Consider the following 13,093-nt stretch of genomic DNA (forward strand, 5'->3'; position numbering starts at 1 on the left):
TTGGGGTGGTTGTGGTGGGTCTCAGCTGTGCAAGCCGGAGTGGGCGGAGTACAGGGGGGGGGGTTGAAGTTGAGGAGCAGGTGCAGATGTGAGGAGATTGGAGGGACACTTAGGACCCTACTCAAACCCCCCCACTATAACGGAAACAACCTCTTCTTAAAAATGTACTGTACTGTATGTGTGTGCTTGTATAATATACCCATCAAAACAAGGAATCACCACATTCCTTTGACATGTGTAATGAGACAAACCGAATTGGCCCCGAGTGTAAAACACTGTTACTGAGAGCAGCCCGACTCAGACTCTTGACATCTACCACAGTGCAGAGATGGCTGGGAGTGACTCTTAAGTAAATTGTCACGTTCCAAAGCAGAGCGCAGGCCATTTGTGGCTCCTCTGAGTGTCCAAATGGAAAACAAACTATCAGGCACCTCTGGTCTGAGGTGAACAAACACAAATCTCCCAAAATAAAGTAGAGGTAGAGTCAGTGGGGATTAAAAAGTGAGACCTAGCATGATTTAACCCCTGACCTGAGTGAGTTAGTTGTTCAGCCAGTTAAAAGACAGGGTAAAAGCAGTACAAACAGCTACCAAAGAGCCACGAGATAGGGAGACGTTTGTGAAGCCTAGCTAAGGGTTACAGTCCGGTAAGAGGGAGAGTGTCCAATGTAATACCCATCTGTCATGATAAATACCGTAGCCTGTCACTTTGCTAATTGACTTGGAGATGAAACAGAGAAAATAAAGTGCCTTGACCTTTTCACTGCCCCCCTCTGACAAAGGACAGGCCAATCGGATTAGGAATAAGAATAACATGTAATTGAATAGGATCTCTAAAGGACAGACACTGTCTGGTTTTATGTAGGGGTGCATTCAGGGACTTAGCCTTCAAAGGTTTGTGTAACAACAACACTGCCAGCAGACTTAGAGAGCCCTCAAACACAACAAAGAATTAATACCAGAGTTAAAAATGGTAAAAATAAAAAATAAAACAGTTATGAGATGGTAGGTTGAAAGGAAATGTCACCCTGGACCCCAACATAGTCTTCATTTCAGCGACCCATTCACTGTAGTGACGAAGGCTATTGCCTTATAGAATCCATTTTGATTAGTCTGTCAGAGTCAGGGAAGTTATTCAAATTATAATAAAGTGATAGAAAGTGAAAAGGGCTAGAGTTCGAGAAACTGGCCCATCACTAATGATTAACCAGAGAGTGCCAACCCAACCCTACCCTCCCCGCCACTCCTTTGTGATTTTTGAAATGGGTTTTATAGTTGAGACGTAATTTAACTGTAAATGTGCCATGAACACAACCACTCATGATGTTGTCATCTGATTGTCAAACAAATCACTACCGTTTCATTTAGCCAAAATAATTCCAGCATCCGATGAGTGCACGTGTGTTCTTTCGTTCAATTCGCAAGTGGATGAAACTACCTCAACCGAGAAAGCTTCCAGGTGAGCGAAACAGCGCCCCTCTGTCTTACTATACGAATCCCATGTACAGTGGGGCAAAAAAGTATTTAGTCAGCCACCAATTGTGCAAGTTCTCCCACTTAAAAAGATGAGAGAGGCCTGTAATTTTCATCATAGGTACACTTCAACTATGACAGACAAAATGAGAAGAAAAAAATCCAGAAAATCACATTGTAGGATTTTTTATGAATTTATTATCAAATTATGGTGGAAAATAAGTATTTGGTCACCTACAAACAAGCAAGATTTCTGGCTCTCACAGACTTCTGTAACTTCTTCTTTAAGAGGCTCCTCTGTCCTCCACTCGTTACCTGTATTAATGGCACTTGTTTGAACTTGTTATCAGTATAAAAGACACCTGTCCACAACCTCAAACAGTCACACTCCAAACTCCACTATGGAGAGACCAAAGAGCTGTCAAAGGACACCAGAAACAAAATTGTAGACCTGCACCAGGCTGGGAAGACTGAATCTGCAATAGGTAAGCATCTTGGTTTGAAGAAATCAACTGTGGGAGCAATTATTAGGAAATGGAAAACATACAAGACCACTGATAATCTCCCTCGATCTGGGGCTCCACGCAAGATCTCACCCCATGGGGTCAAAATGATCACAAGAATGGTGAACAAAATCCCAGAACCACACGGGGGGACCGAGTGAATGACCTGCAGAGAGCTGGGACCAAAGTAACAAAGCCTACCATCAGTAACACACTACGCCGCCAGGAACTCTATTCCTGCAGTGCCAGACGTGTCCCCCTGCTTAAGCCAGTACATGTCCAGGCCCGTCTGAAGTTTGCTAGAGAGCATTTGGATGATCCAGAAGAAGATTGGGAGAATGTCATATGGTCAGATGAAACCAAAATAGAACTTTTTGGTAAAAACTCAACTCGTCGTGTTTGGAGGACAAAGAATGCTGAGTTGCATCCAAAGAACACCATACCTACTGTGAAGCATGGGGGTGGAAACATCATGCTTTGGGGCTGTTTTTCTGCAAAGGGACCAGGACGACTGATCTGGGTAAAGGAAAGAATGAATGGGGCCATGTATCGTGAGATTGTGAGTGAAAACCTCCTTCCATCAGCAAGGGCATTGAAGATGAAACGTTGCTGGGTCTTTCAGCATGACAATGATCCCAAACACACCGCCCGGGCAACGAAGGAGTGGCTTCGTAAGAAGCATTTCAAGGTCCTGGAGTGGCCTAGCCAGTCTCCAGATCTCAACCCCATAGAAAATCTTTGGAGGGAGTTGAAAGTCCGTGTTGCCCAGCAACAGCCCCAAAACATCACTGCTCTATAGGAGATCTGCATGGAGGAATGAGCCAAAATACCAGCAACAGTGTGTGAAAACCTTGTGAAGACTTACAGAAAACGTTTGACCTCTGTCATTGCCAACAAAGGGTATATAACAAAGTATTGAGATAAACTTTTGTTATTGACCAAATACTTATTTTCCACCATAATTTGCAAATAAATTCATAAAAAATCCTACAATGTGATTTTCTGGATTTCTTTTTCAAATTTTGTCTGTCATAGTTGAAGTGTACCTATGATGAAAATTACAGGCCTCTCTCATATTTTTAAGTGGGAGAACTTGCACAATTGGTGGCTGACTAAATACTTTTTTGCCCCACTGTATCTGATGCTGTATAGACAAAATATATATATATAAAAAAGGTATGACATGCCATACTCTTTTTGGCCAGACAGCATCAGATACATGGGCTACACATATATCCTCTGCCTCGACAAAGATGACAGTATTATCAGCAGCACCGGTCTTTTTACTACAGAAATGCGTATTGTATCCCCCTAGAGTCTAAGGGCCCGAGGCTGGGTTTCTACTAAGCTAGCAATGTCAAGAACAAGGCTTGCCTAGTTCATGGCAGAAAAATAGCTTAAAAAATGGGTGGGTCCCAGTGTAAATCAGTGACACCTCACTACACGTCAAACCAATCAAATGCCTTGCTTGGGCGGAGCACCAATAGTGCTCACTAGATTAGTGTCATAGGTGCAACAGTGCGTGACGATTCTTTTTTACAGTCTATGGTGAGGATGGCCGGGAAATCGCAGATTAAAACCCCATCAAAATATGTTGATGTATGCCGATTGTGTATAGAGCACACTTCTGACAAAACACAATTAAGCTTTTCGTCCATTTTCTGCAATGGTGCAAACTAGCATACGGAACAACTCTCTGCAAAATGTGTCAATCCCTGTCTGAAAACAGTGACAAACATAACGCGTAGCACCAACAGGCATGTGGTAGAAAGGTTCTTGAAATGTAGCATCCAATCAAAATTTTGTCGCTGGGAGTCAGCGGACCATTCTTAAAAGTTTTTGCAATACAAAATTCTTTAGACTTCCAAGGGAGGTGACGTGACGTAGCTAGCATATGGAATTGTTTTAAGATTGTCATACCAAGGATAATTTAGCCATTTGATTCAGAATTGTAAGACCCCTGTATGTATAAAAAATTATATAGAAAAAAATTATGTTGAAACATTGAATTTGGCCTTACTGCTATTAGCCCAAAGAAACACAATGAATAACTGATAGTCAAGATGTTTATCAAAAGGAAGTATGTTTTGAAGTATTAGTCCTATATCCGAGTGATATAAGAAAGCTTATTTTACCGTGGAATTACCTGTATACCTTGAACATGGAAATGCGCTATTCACTTCTAGAAATGTTTCGGCTCGGTACCGGCTTATTAGCATTCGGACGCTACAGACGTTTTAGTGAGAAGACAGATTTTTGAGATGTCTCCTGGTCTGACAAACACCTCTGTAGCTCTGCCACCTTCCACCGCAAATGCAGAAGGCTGATATCGGCGGATGCGGGGGATTGATAGAAGAAGATAGAGATATCTTAAACAGATTTTGATGGGGATTCTTTATGTATTATGCCTCGAGCAGAGCCTGGCGGCACCTCTAGCCCCTTGATGATGTGAGGCCTTAGGCAATTGTCTCTTCTGCCCAATGGCAAGTCCGCCAGTGCTAACATCTCACCCTAGACATTCAGCAGTCTATCATTAGGATGTAATTGGCTGATTGTTTGATATAGGAAGCATTCATATCACACATGCACACTACAGCTATATTGCGGTGCCTTTTTTCATTAGCACTTTATCTGGTCTCTGCAACCTTGGAAGTCATGTGTGTGCACGTGTAAGTAATTGAAGGCATCCACTGTGTTTGCCGTAGTTTAAACGGCAGGTGGTGAATCAGCAGTAGTCACGCCTTGCAGCAAAGCAGATTCAAATGAATGAAAAGACGACATGGGACACTATTAAGGACGCATGGTTTCACCTACAGTTGAAGTCGGAAGTTTACATAAACCTTAGCCAAATACATTTAAAGTCAGTTTTTCACCATTTCTGACATTTAATCCTAGTAAAAATTCCCTGTTTTAGGTCAGTTAGGATTACCACTTTATTTTAAGAATGTGAAATGTCAGAATAATAGTATAAAGAATGATTTATTTCAGCTTTTATTTCTTTCATCACAATCCCAGTGGGTCAGAAGTTTGCATTCGCTCAATTAGTATTTGGTAGCATTGCCTTTAAATTGTTTAACTTGGGTCAAACGTTTCGGGTAGCCTTCCACAAGCTTCCCACAATAAGGGGTGAATTTTGGCCCATTCTTCCTGACAGAGTCAGGTTTGTTCTTGCTCACACACGCTTTTTCAGTTCTGCCCACAAATGTTCTATGGGATTGAGGTCAGGGCTTTGTGATGGCCACTCCAATACCTTGACTTTGTTGTCCTTAAGCCATTTTGACACAACTTTGGAAGTATGCTTGGGGTCATTGTCCATTTGGAAGACCCATTTGCAACCAAGCTTTAACTTCCTGACTGATGTCTTGAGATGTTGCTTCAATATATCCATCCTCATGATGCCAACTATTTTGTGAAGTGCACCAGTCCCTCCTGCAGCGAAGCACCCCACAACATGATGCTGCCACCCCCGTGCTTCACAGTTGGGATGGTGTTCTTCGGCTTGCAAGCCTCCCCCTTTTCCCTCTAAACATAACGATGGTCAATATGGCCAAACATTTCTATTTTTGTTTCATCAGACCAGAGGACATTTCTCCAAAAAGTCCGATCTTTGTCCCCATGTGCAGTTGCAAACCGTAGTCTGGCAGTTTTGGAGCAGTGGCTTCTTCCTTGCTGAACGGCCTTTCAGGTTATGTTGATATAGGACTCGTTTTACCGTGTATATAGTTACTTTTGTACATGTTTCCTCCAGCATCTTCACAAGGGCCTTTGCTGTTGTTCTGGGATTGATTTGCACTTTTTCGCACCAAAGTATGTTCATCTCTAGGAGACAGAATGCGTCTTCTTCCCAAGCGGTATGACAGCTGTTTGGTCCCATGGTGTTTATACTTGCGTACTATTGTTTGTACAGATGAACGTGGTACCTTCAGGCATTTGGAAATTGCTCCCAAGGATGAACCAGACTTGTGGAGGTCTACAATTTTTCTCTGAGGTCTTGGCTGATTTCTTTTGATTTTCCCATGATGTCAAGCAAAGAGGCACTGAGTTTGAAGGTAGGCCTTGAAATACATCCACAGGTACACCTACAACTGACTCAAATTATGTCAATTAGCCTATCAGAAGCTTCTGAAGCCATGACATCATTTTATGGAGTTTTCCAAGCTGTTTAAAGTCACTGTCAACTTAGTGTATGTAAACTTCTTACCCGCTGGAATTGTGATACAGTGAATTATGAATGACATAATCTGTCTGTAAACAATTGTTGGAAAAATGACTTGTGTCTTGCACAAAGTAGATGTCCTAACTGACTTGCCAAAAATATAGTTTGTTCACAAGAAATTTGTGGAGTGGTTGAAAAACAAGTTTTAATGACTCCAACCTAAGTGTATGTAAACTTCCGACTTCAACTGTATATTCATTTTGCAGTGACGGGCCTTCTCTGCTAAATTATTGCCACCACTCTCCCCAAAAATAAGAATTTTTCAGGATGGTAAAAATGTTTTCAGTTTAAACTTAAAACAACTACAACACATACAGTGCCTTCAGAAATAATTCACACCCCTTGACTTCTTCATTTTGTTGTTACAGCCTGAATTGAAAATGAATTTTACAACAAACAAAAAAATGTCATTGGCCTACACACAATACAACATAATGTCGAAGTGGAATAAAGTTTTTCGAATTATTTTACAAATTAATAAAAAATGAAAAGCTGATATGTCTTCAGTCAACTCCTTTGTTATGGCAAGCCTAAATTTCAGCAGTAAAATTTGATCTCAACAAGTCACATAATAAGTTGCATGGACTCACCCTGTATGCAATAATAGAGTTTAACATGATTTTTGAATGACTACTTCATCTCTGAACTCCACACATGCAGATAATTGTAAGGTCCCTCAGTTGAGCAGTGAATTTCAAACATATATTCAACCACAAAGACCATGGAGGTTTTCCAATGCCTAGCAAACAAGGGAACCTATTGGTAGATGGGTAAAATACTTAGGTTTTGCTGTGAGATATGTGTCTGTACACAAGCATTTGTTCCAAACTAAATCAATTTAAGCATGGTCCACAGACCGATGCTGCATGCTAATAATATTGTTCCACTGATTTTCTTTTTCCTATAGTAACATTGACAAAAAAAATGAGTGCACTTCTGGTTATTTCAATGGGGAGCACACTTGTGTCAGAGGAAAAAAAAGTATAATCGAATTGATGTATATCCCATGATAAAAGTATACCAAATCCATCTTTGGTTCTCTAGTTTTAACCAGGACAACAGGTGTAAAAAATATTACTATTTCAATTCCCTCCCTCCATACATTCCCTCTCTCCTCAATCCTCAGATGACAGAAAGGCCACATCTCTACCTCTAAAAAGATCTGAGGCAGCCCACTCTGTCTCCCTGTGCGTGTTTAAAATGACAGCTAATATCTCTGTCTGATCATCAATTATGCCACTATAAGAGTTGGCGTGAGAGGAGTGTGTGTGTGTGTGTGTGTGTGTATGACATACTTCTGCATGGTGAGGGCCAGGTTGAAGCTGGCAGACTTGATCTTGTTCTGGGCCTCTAGGTGGGTCATGCCTTCAGTGCTGACCCCGTCGATGGCCACGATGATGTCACCCTGGATCAGGTTGCCTTGCTGTGCCTTACTCCCTGGGGTGATCTGTGGACGGTCAGCACACACATAGGTCAATCATAATGTGCTTTGTCAAATGGAAACTAGTGCTAAGCGATTAACCAAAATGTCTAAACATAAAAAAGTAAAATACAAAAAACAGCTAATTGACAGACATCAGTTCAATTATTATAATAACATTTTGTTCTGTTTTATTCTGTGAGCTTGATGGTCAGTTTCTATAGAGAGAAATTAGATCAACCCCGAACTTTGAAATTTAGTAAGGAGTTGTAGTTTCCAACAGGCCAATATTCTACATAGTTCAGTGGAAAAAATTTGGTGATTAACTACAATGACCATAATCCATGGTCCGCCCGTTTACTTGCACGGTCTCGGTCTGTGTGGAGCAGACACTAAGAGCTTGTTGAATGAGAGACAACGCACGAGAGGGATAAAATCAGTTGCATTGCAGGACTTCCTCTACCTGAAAATACATGACGTACAGTGCCTTGCGAAAGTATTCGCCCCCCTTGAACTTTGCGACCTTTTGCCACATTTCAGGCTTCAAACATAAAGATATAAAACTGTATTTTTTTTGTGAAGAATCAACAACAAGTGGGACACAATCATGAAGTGGAACGACATTTATTGGATATTTCAAACTTTTTTAACAAATTAAAAACTGAAAAATTGGGCGTGCAAAATTATTCAGCCCCTTTAAGTTAATACTTTGTAGCGCCACCTTTTGCTGCGATTACAGCTGTAAGTCGCTTGGGGTATGTCTCTATCAGTTGTAAGTGATTGATAGTTGGTATTCAACAGTCATAAAAGTATGCCTTATTTACTACCACTTAATCACAGCAGAGAAGTAAATATCTTAGGTCAATGAAATAGGAATGGAATTGATCAATGGTGTTATGAGTGAGCTGCCTGTCACGTAGGGCTCGGCTTAAGTCTCTCAGAGGTGCAAAGCCTCCTCCCAGTCACAGTCAGGTGGAGCCCGACAACCCGTTTACACTGAGGACACAAGTGTACAGGCAGGCCTCCATGTCTAATCTTTGACAGCTGACTACATAACCTAACATGCGGAATATTCTGTGATTATTACATTATCTCAGTTGTAGTACAGTATGTTATTATGGGTGTAGAAGACTGAACTTGGACGATCAGTTCATCAGTAATCACGGTCACACTTTATTTGGATAGTCCAGAAAGTCCATCTGTAGATGCTCAATACATGGTCATACTATCACCAAACTATCTGTTGATAATCAACTGCGTGCTATGGTTCGGTTCAGAATAAGGGTTACGTTTAGGGTTAGGATAAGGGTTAAGGTTAGGGTTAGTAGATACACTATATATACACAAAAGTATATGGACATACCTTGAAATTAGTGGACTCTGCTATTTCAGCCACACCTGTTGCTGACAGGTGTATAAAAGCACACAGCCATGCAATCTCCATAGACAAAACATTGGCAGTAGAATGGCCTTACTGAAGAGCTCAGTGACTTTCAACGTGGCATCATCATAGGATGCCACCTTTCCAACAAGTCAGTTCATCAAATTTCTGCCCTGCTAGACCCGGTCAACTGTGTTGTTATTGGGAATTGGAAACGTCTCTGAGCATTTAAAAAAACAAAATAATTTTTGTCATTTAGCAGATGCTCTTATGCAGAGCAATTAGGGTTAAGTACCTAGCTCAAGGGCACATCGGCAGATTTCATCTAGTCAGCTTCAGGATTCGAACCAGCAACCTTTCATTTACTGGCCCAACCTCTTGACCACTAGGCTACCACCCAGCCACAGCAACAACGGCTCAGCCGCAAAGTGGTAGGCCACAGAAGTTCCAAACTGCCTCTGGAAGCAACGTCAGCAAAATAATTGCTCGTCGGGAGCTTCATGAAATGGGTTTCCATGGCCGAGCAGCCGCACACAAGCCTAAGATCACCATGCGCTCGGCTGGAGTGGTGTAAAGCTCACCGCCATTGGACTCTGGAGCAGTGGGAACGCGTTCTCTGGAGTGATGAATCACGCTTCACCATCTGGCAGTCCGACAGATGAATCTGTCCCCGCAGCAATGTTCCAACATCTAGGGGAAAGCCTTCCCAGAAGAGTGGGGGCTGTTATAGCAGCAAAGGCAGGGACCAACTCCATATTAATACCCATTATGTTGGAATGAGATGTTCGACGAGCAGGTATCCACATACTTTTGGTCATGTAGTGTAGTTAGTTGAAATGTTAATGATTCGCCATCTGTAGGTGCTCTACAGACTAATCTAAATGAAGTGTTAGCGTAGTCACCAATGCGATTCATGCCTCCGAACAAACCAGGAAACATCTAATTAAGTGCCCAGGATCATTAGTACACTGGAAACTATCTGTAATTTCCACCATTTAATGATGAAACTAGGGGAGAAAGGATGGGGAGGCTTCCAGACCACTCATTAGCCGATTTATCAGAGGCAGGGTTTTATTTATTTTTATTCTTTAACCCTCCAGTTTTGACACCATCTGCCCTCATTTATAAAAACCACCCTCGCCCCAAAATATCCCTCCTGATAAAAACCCTTACCTCACCTAATCTCATGGTCTTTATCCCCATCAGTAATTGGCTGCTTCCTGTTCAAACTGCCTGACATTTCTTACTTACTCACTTTTCACATTCCCGCAATAATTTCCATCATTCAGGAAGAGAGGAATAAAAGAGCGAGAGAAGTGAGAGAGCTCTCATAAAGCAATCTAACTGACTAAATCCCTTGAGTGGAAAATGAAAGTCAGGGTGGCTTATTCATTATTACTGTTAAAAGAACATGGAATAACATTGCAACAATAGGGTCTGTGTGCACTTTCATCAAAGTGAAGAGAGTGAGTCGGCTGTAGACCGAGACTCACTTCATTCATTAGAATGAGATTTTTATTTATTTTATTGAACCTTTATTAAACTAGGCAAGTCAGTTTAAGAAAAAATCTTATTCACAATGACGGCCTACCCCAGCCAAACCCGGAAGATGCTGGGCCAATTGTGCCGCGCCCAATGGGACTCCCAATCACGTCCGGATGTGATTCAGCCTGAATTCGAACCAGGGACTGTAGTGACACCTCTTGCACTGAGATGCAGTGCCTTAGACCGCTGCGCCACTCGGAAGCCAAGATGAATGGGCACCGACTTCACAGAGAAGATAGAAATGCAAATGAGCACAGAAAATGGAGACGTGAATGGGCACTGACTTCAGAGAAGTGCAAATAAGATTTCAAAATCAAAGTAAACTTTAGCATTAAGGGGTTTAGTATCTGTGATTGCTACAACCATTTATGGACTGTTAAATGAATGATATATAGCCATAGAAGTTTTTAAGAATATAACTTATAACTGTCTATGAGTTTGAGAGTGGTTACATTTCTCCTGCCCCATCCCTCAGCTGTTTACCAAAAATACAAATAATTGAGTAATCACACACTGTTGCAGACCCGTTTGAGTGTGTTGTTGAAATGTCTCCACTAATCAGTTACATCCAGGGGGGCTTTTCAGCTGTGCATTTTGGGAAACAAGTCCCTGTCTGTATCTCCCTGGGGAGCTCAGTTGTCACTAGGCACGTGCAAGACAGCCTACAACTAGCTGGTGAGACCACTGTGAAGAGTTCATTTAAAACACACACCAACAGGGAACTGGAACTAACCGGTGTTGGAAAATATATTCTCAGGACCTTCAGAAAGTATTCACACCCCTTGATTTTTTTTTACATTGTCGTGTTACAAGGTTGGATTAAAATGTATTTAATTGTCCTTTTTGGTCAACGATCGACACAAAATACTCTAATGTCAAAGTGGAAGAAGAATTCTAACATAGGTAAAAAATGTATAACAAATAAAAACACTAATATATCTTGATTACATAAGTATTCAACCCCCGGGGTCAATTCATGTTAGAATCACCTTTGGCAGCGTGAGTCTAAGAGCTTTGCACACCTGGATTGTACAATATTATATATTTTTTCAAGTAGGTTGTTGATCATTGCTAGACAGACATTTTCAAGTCTTGCCATAGATTTTGAAGCTGATTTAAGTCACAAATGTAACTAGGCCGCTTGGTACGCAACTCGAGTGTATATTTGAACTTGTGTGTTTTAGGTTATTGTCCTTCTGAAAGGTGATTTTGCCACCCAGTGTCTGTTGGAAAGCAGACTGAACCAGGTTTTCCTCTAGGATTGTGCCTGTGCTTAGTTTATTCCGTTTATTTTCATCGTAAAAACTCCCTAGTCCTTATCAATGACAAGCATAGCCATAACATGATGCAGCCACCACCATGTTTGAAAATATGAAGAGTGGTACTCAATGATGTGTTAGATTTGCCCCAAACACAACGCTTTGTATTCGGGATAACAATTTCTTCTCCACAATATTTTTTTATTTCTGTTCAGGCTTCCTCTTTGCACTGTCATTTAGGTTAGTATTTCAGGTCAACTACAATGTTTTTGATATATCCTAAAAATATATATATCACAGCCATTAAACTCTAACACCATTGGCCACATAGTGAAATCCCTGAGCGGTTTCCTACCTCTTCGGCTACTGAGTTAGGAAGGAGGCCTGTATCTTTGTAGTGACTGAGTGTATTGATACACCATCCAAAGTGTAATTAATAACTTCACTATGCTTAAAGGGATATTCAATGTCTGCTTTTTTTCTACCCATCTACCAATAGTGTTCTTCTTTGTAAGGCATTGGAAAACCTCCCTGGTCTTTGTGGTTAAATCTGTGTTTGAAATTCACTGCTTGACTGAGAGACCTTACAGATAATTGTATCTGTGGGGTACAGAGATGAGATGGTGTTTAACATGATTTTGAATAACTATTTTTATTTATTTATTTCACCTTTATTTAACCAGGTAGGCAAGTTGAGAACAAGTTCTCATTTACAACTGCGACCTGGCCAAGATGAAGCAAAGCAGTGCGACAAAAACAACAGAGTTACACATGGGATAAACAAACGTACAGTCAATAACACAACTGCACACAGAGTGAGTCCATGCAAATTATGTGACTCGTTAAGCAAATCTTTACTCCTGAACTTATTTAGGCTTGCCATAACAAAAGGTGTGAATACTTATTGACTCAAGACACGTCTGCTTTTTATTTTTTTAATCATACATTCTTTTTTTTTTTTAAGAAATCCACTGACATTATGGGGTATTGTGCGTAGGCCAGTAACAAGAAAGATGTATTTATTTCAGCTTTTATTTCTTTCATCACATTCCCAGTGGTTCAGAAGTTCACATACGCTCAATTAGTATTTGGTAGCATTGCCTTTAAATTGTTTAACTTGAGTCAACCGTTTCGGGTAGCCTTCCACAAGCTTCCCAAAATAAGTTGAGTGAATTTTGGCCCATTCCTCCTGACAGAGCTGGTGTAACTGAGTCAGGTTTGTAGGCCTCCTTGCTTGCACATGCTTTTTCAGTTCTGCCCACACATTTTCTATGGGATGGAGGTCAGGGCTTTGTGA

The 13,093-nt window shown here is 41.1% G+C and overlaps 1 protein-coding gene across 1 annotated transcript in view; it reads right to left on the bottom strand.

Moving 5' to 3' along the window:
* Window positions 1–13,093, bottom strand: part of LOC109888961 (PDZ and LIM domain protein 7-like) — a 63,184-nt gene that overhangs the window by 34,440 nt on the left and 15,651 nt on the right. Inside the window, exon 2 of the mRNA XM_031821801.1 lies at window positions 7,487–7,638. Within this exon, the coding sequence (XP_031677661.1) occupies window positions 7,487–7,638 (152 nt within the window). The remainder of the gene's footprint in view (window positions 1–7,486; window positions 7,639–13,093) is intronic.

Source organism: Oncorhynchus kisutch, linkage group LG4 (assembly GCF_002021735.2).
Source record: "Oncorhynchus kisutch isolate 150728-3 linkage group LG4, Okis_V2, whole genome shotgun sequence".
NCBI classification, from domain to species: Eukaryota; Metazoa; Chordata; class Actinopteri; order Salmoniformes; family Salmonidae; genus Oncorhynchus; species Oncorhynchus kisutch.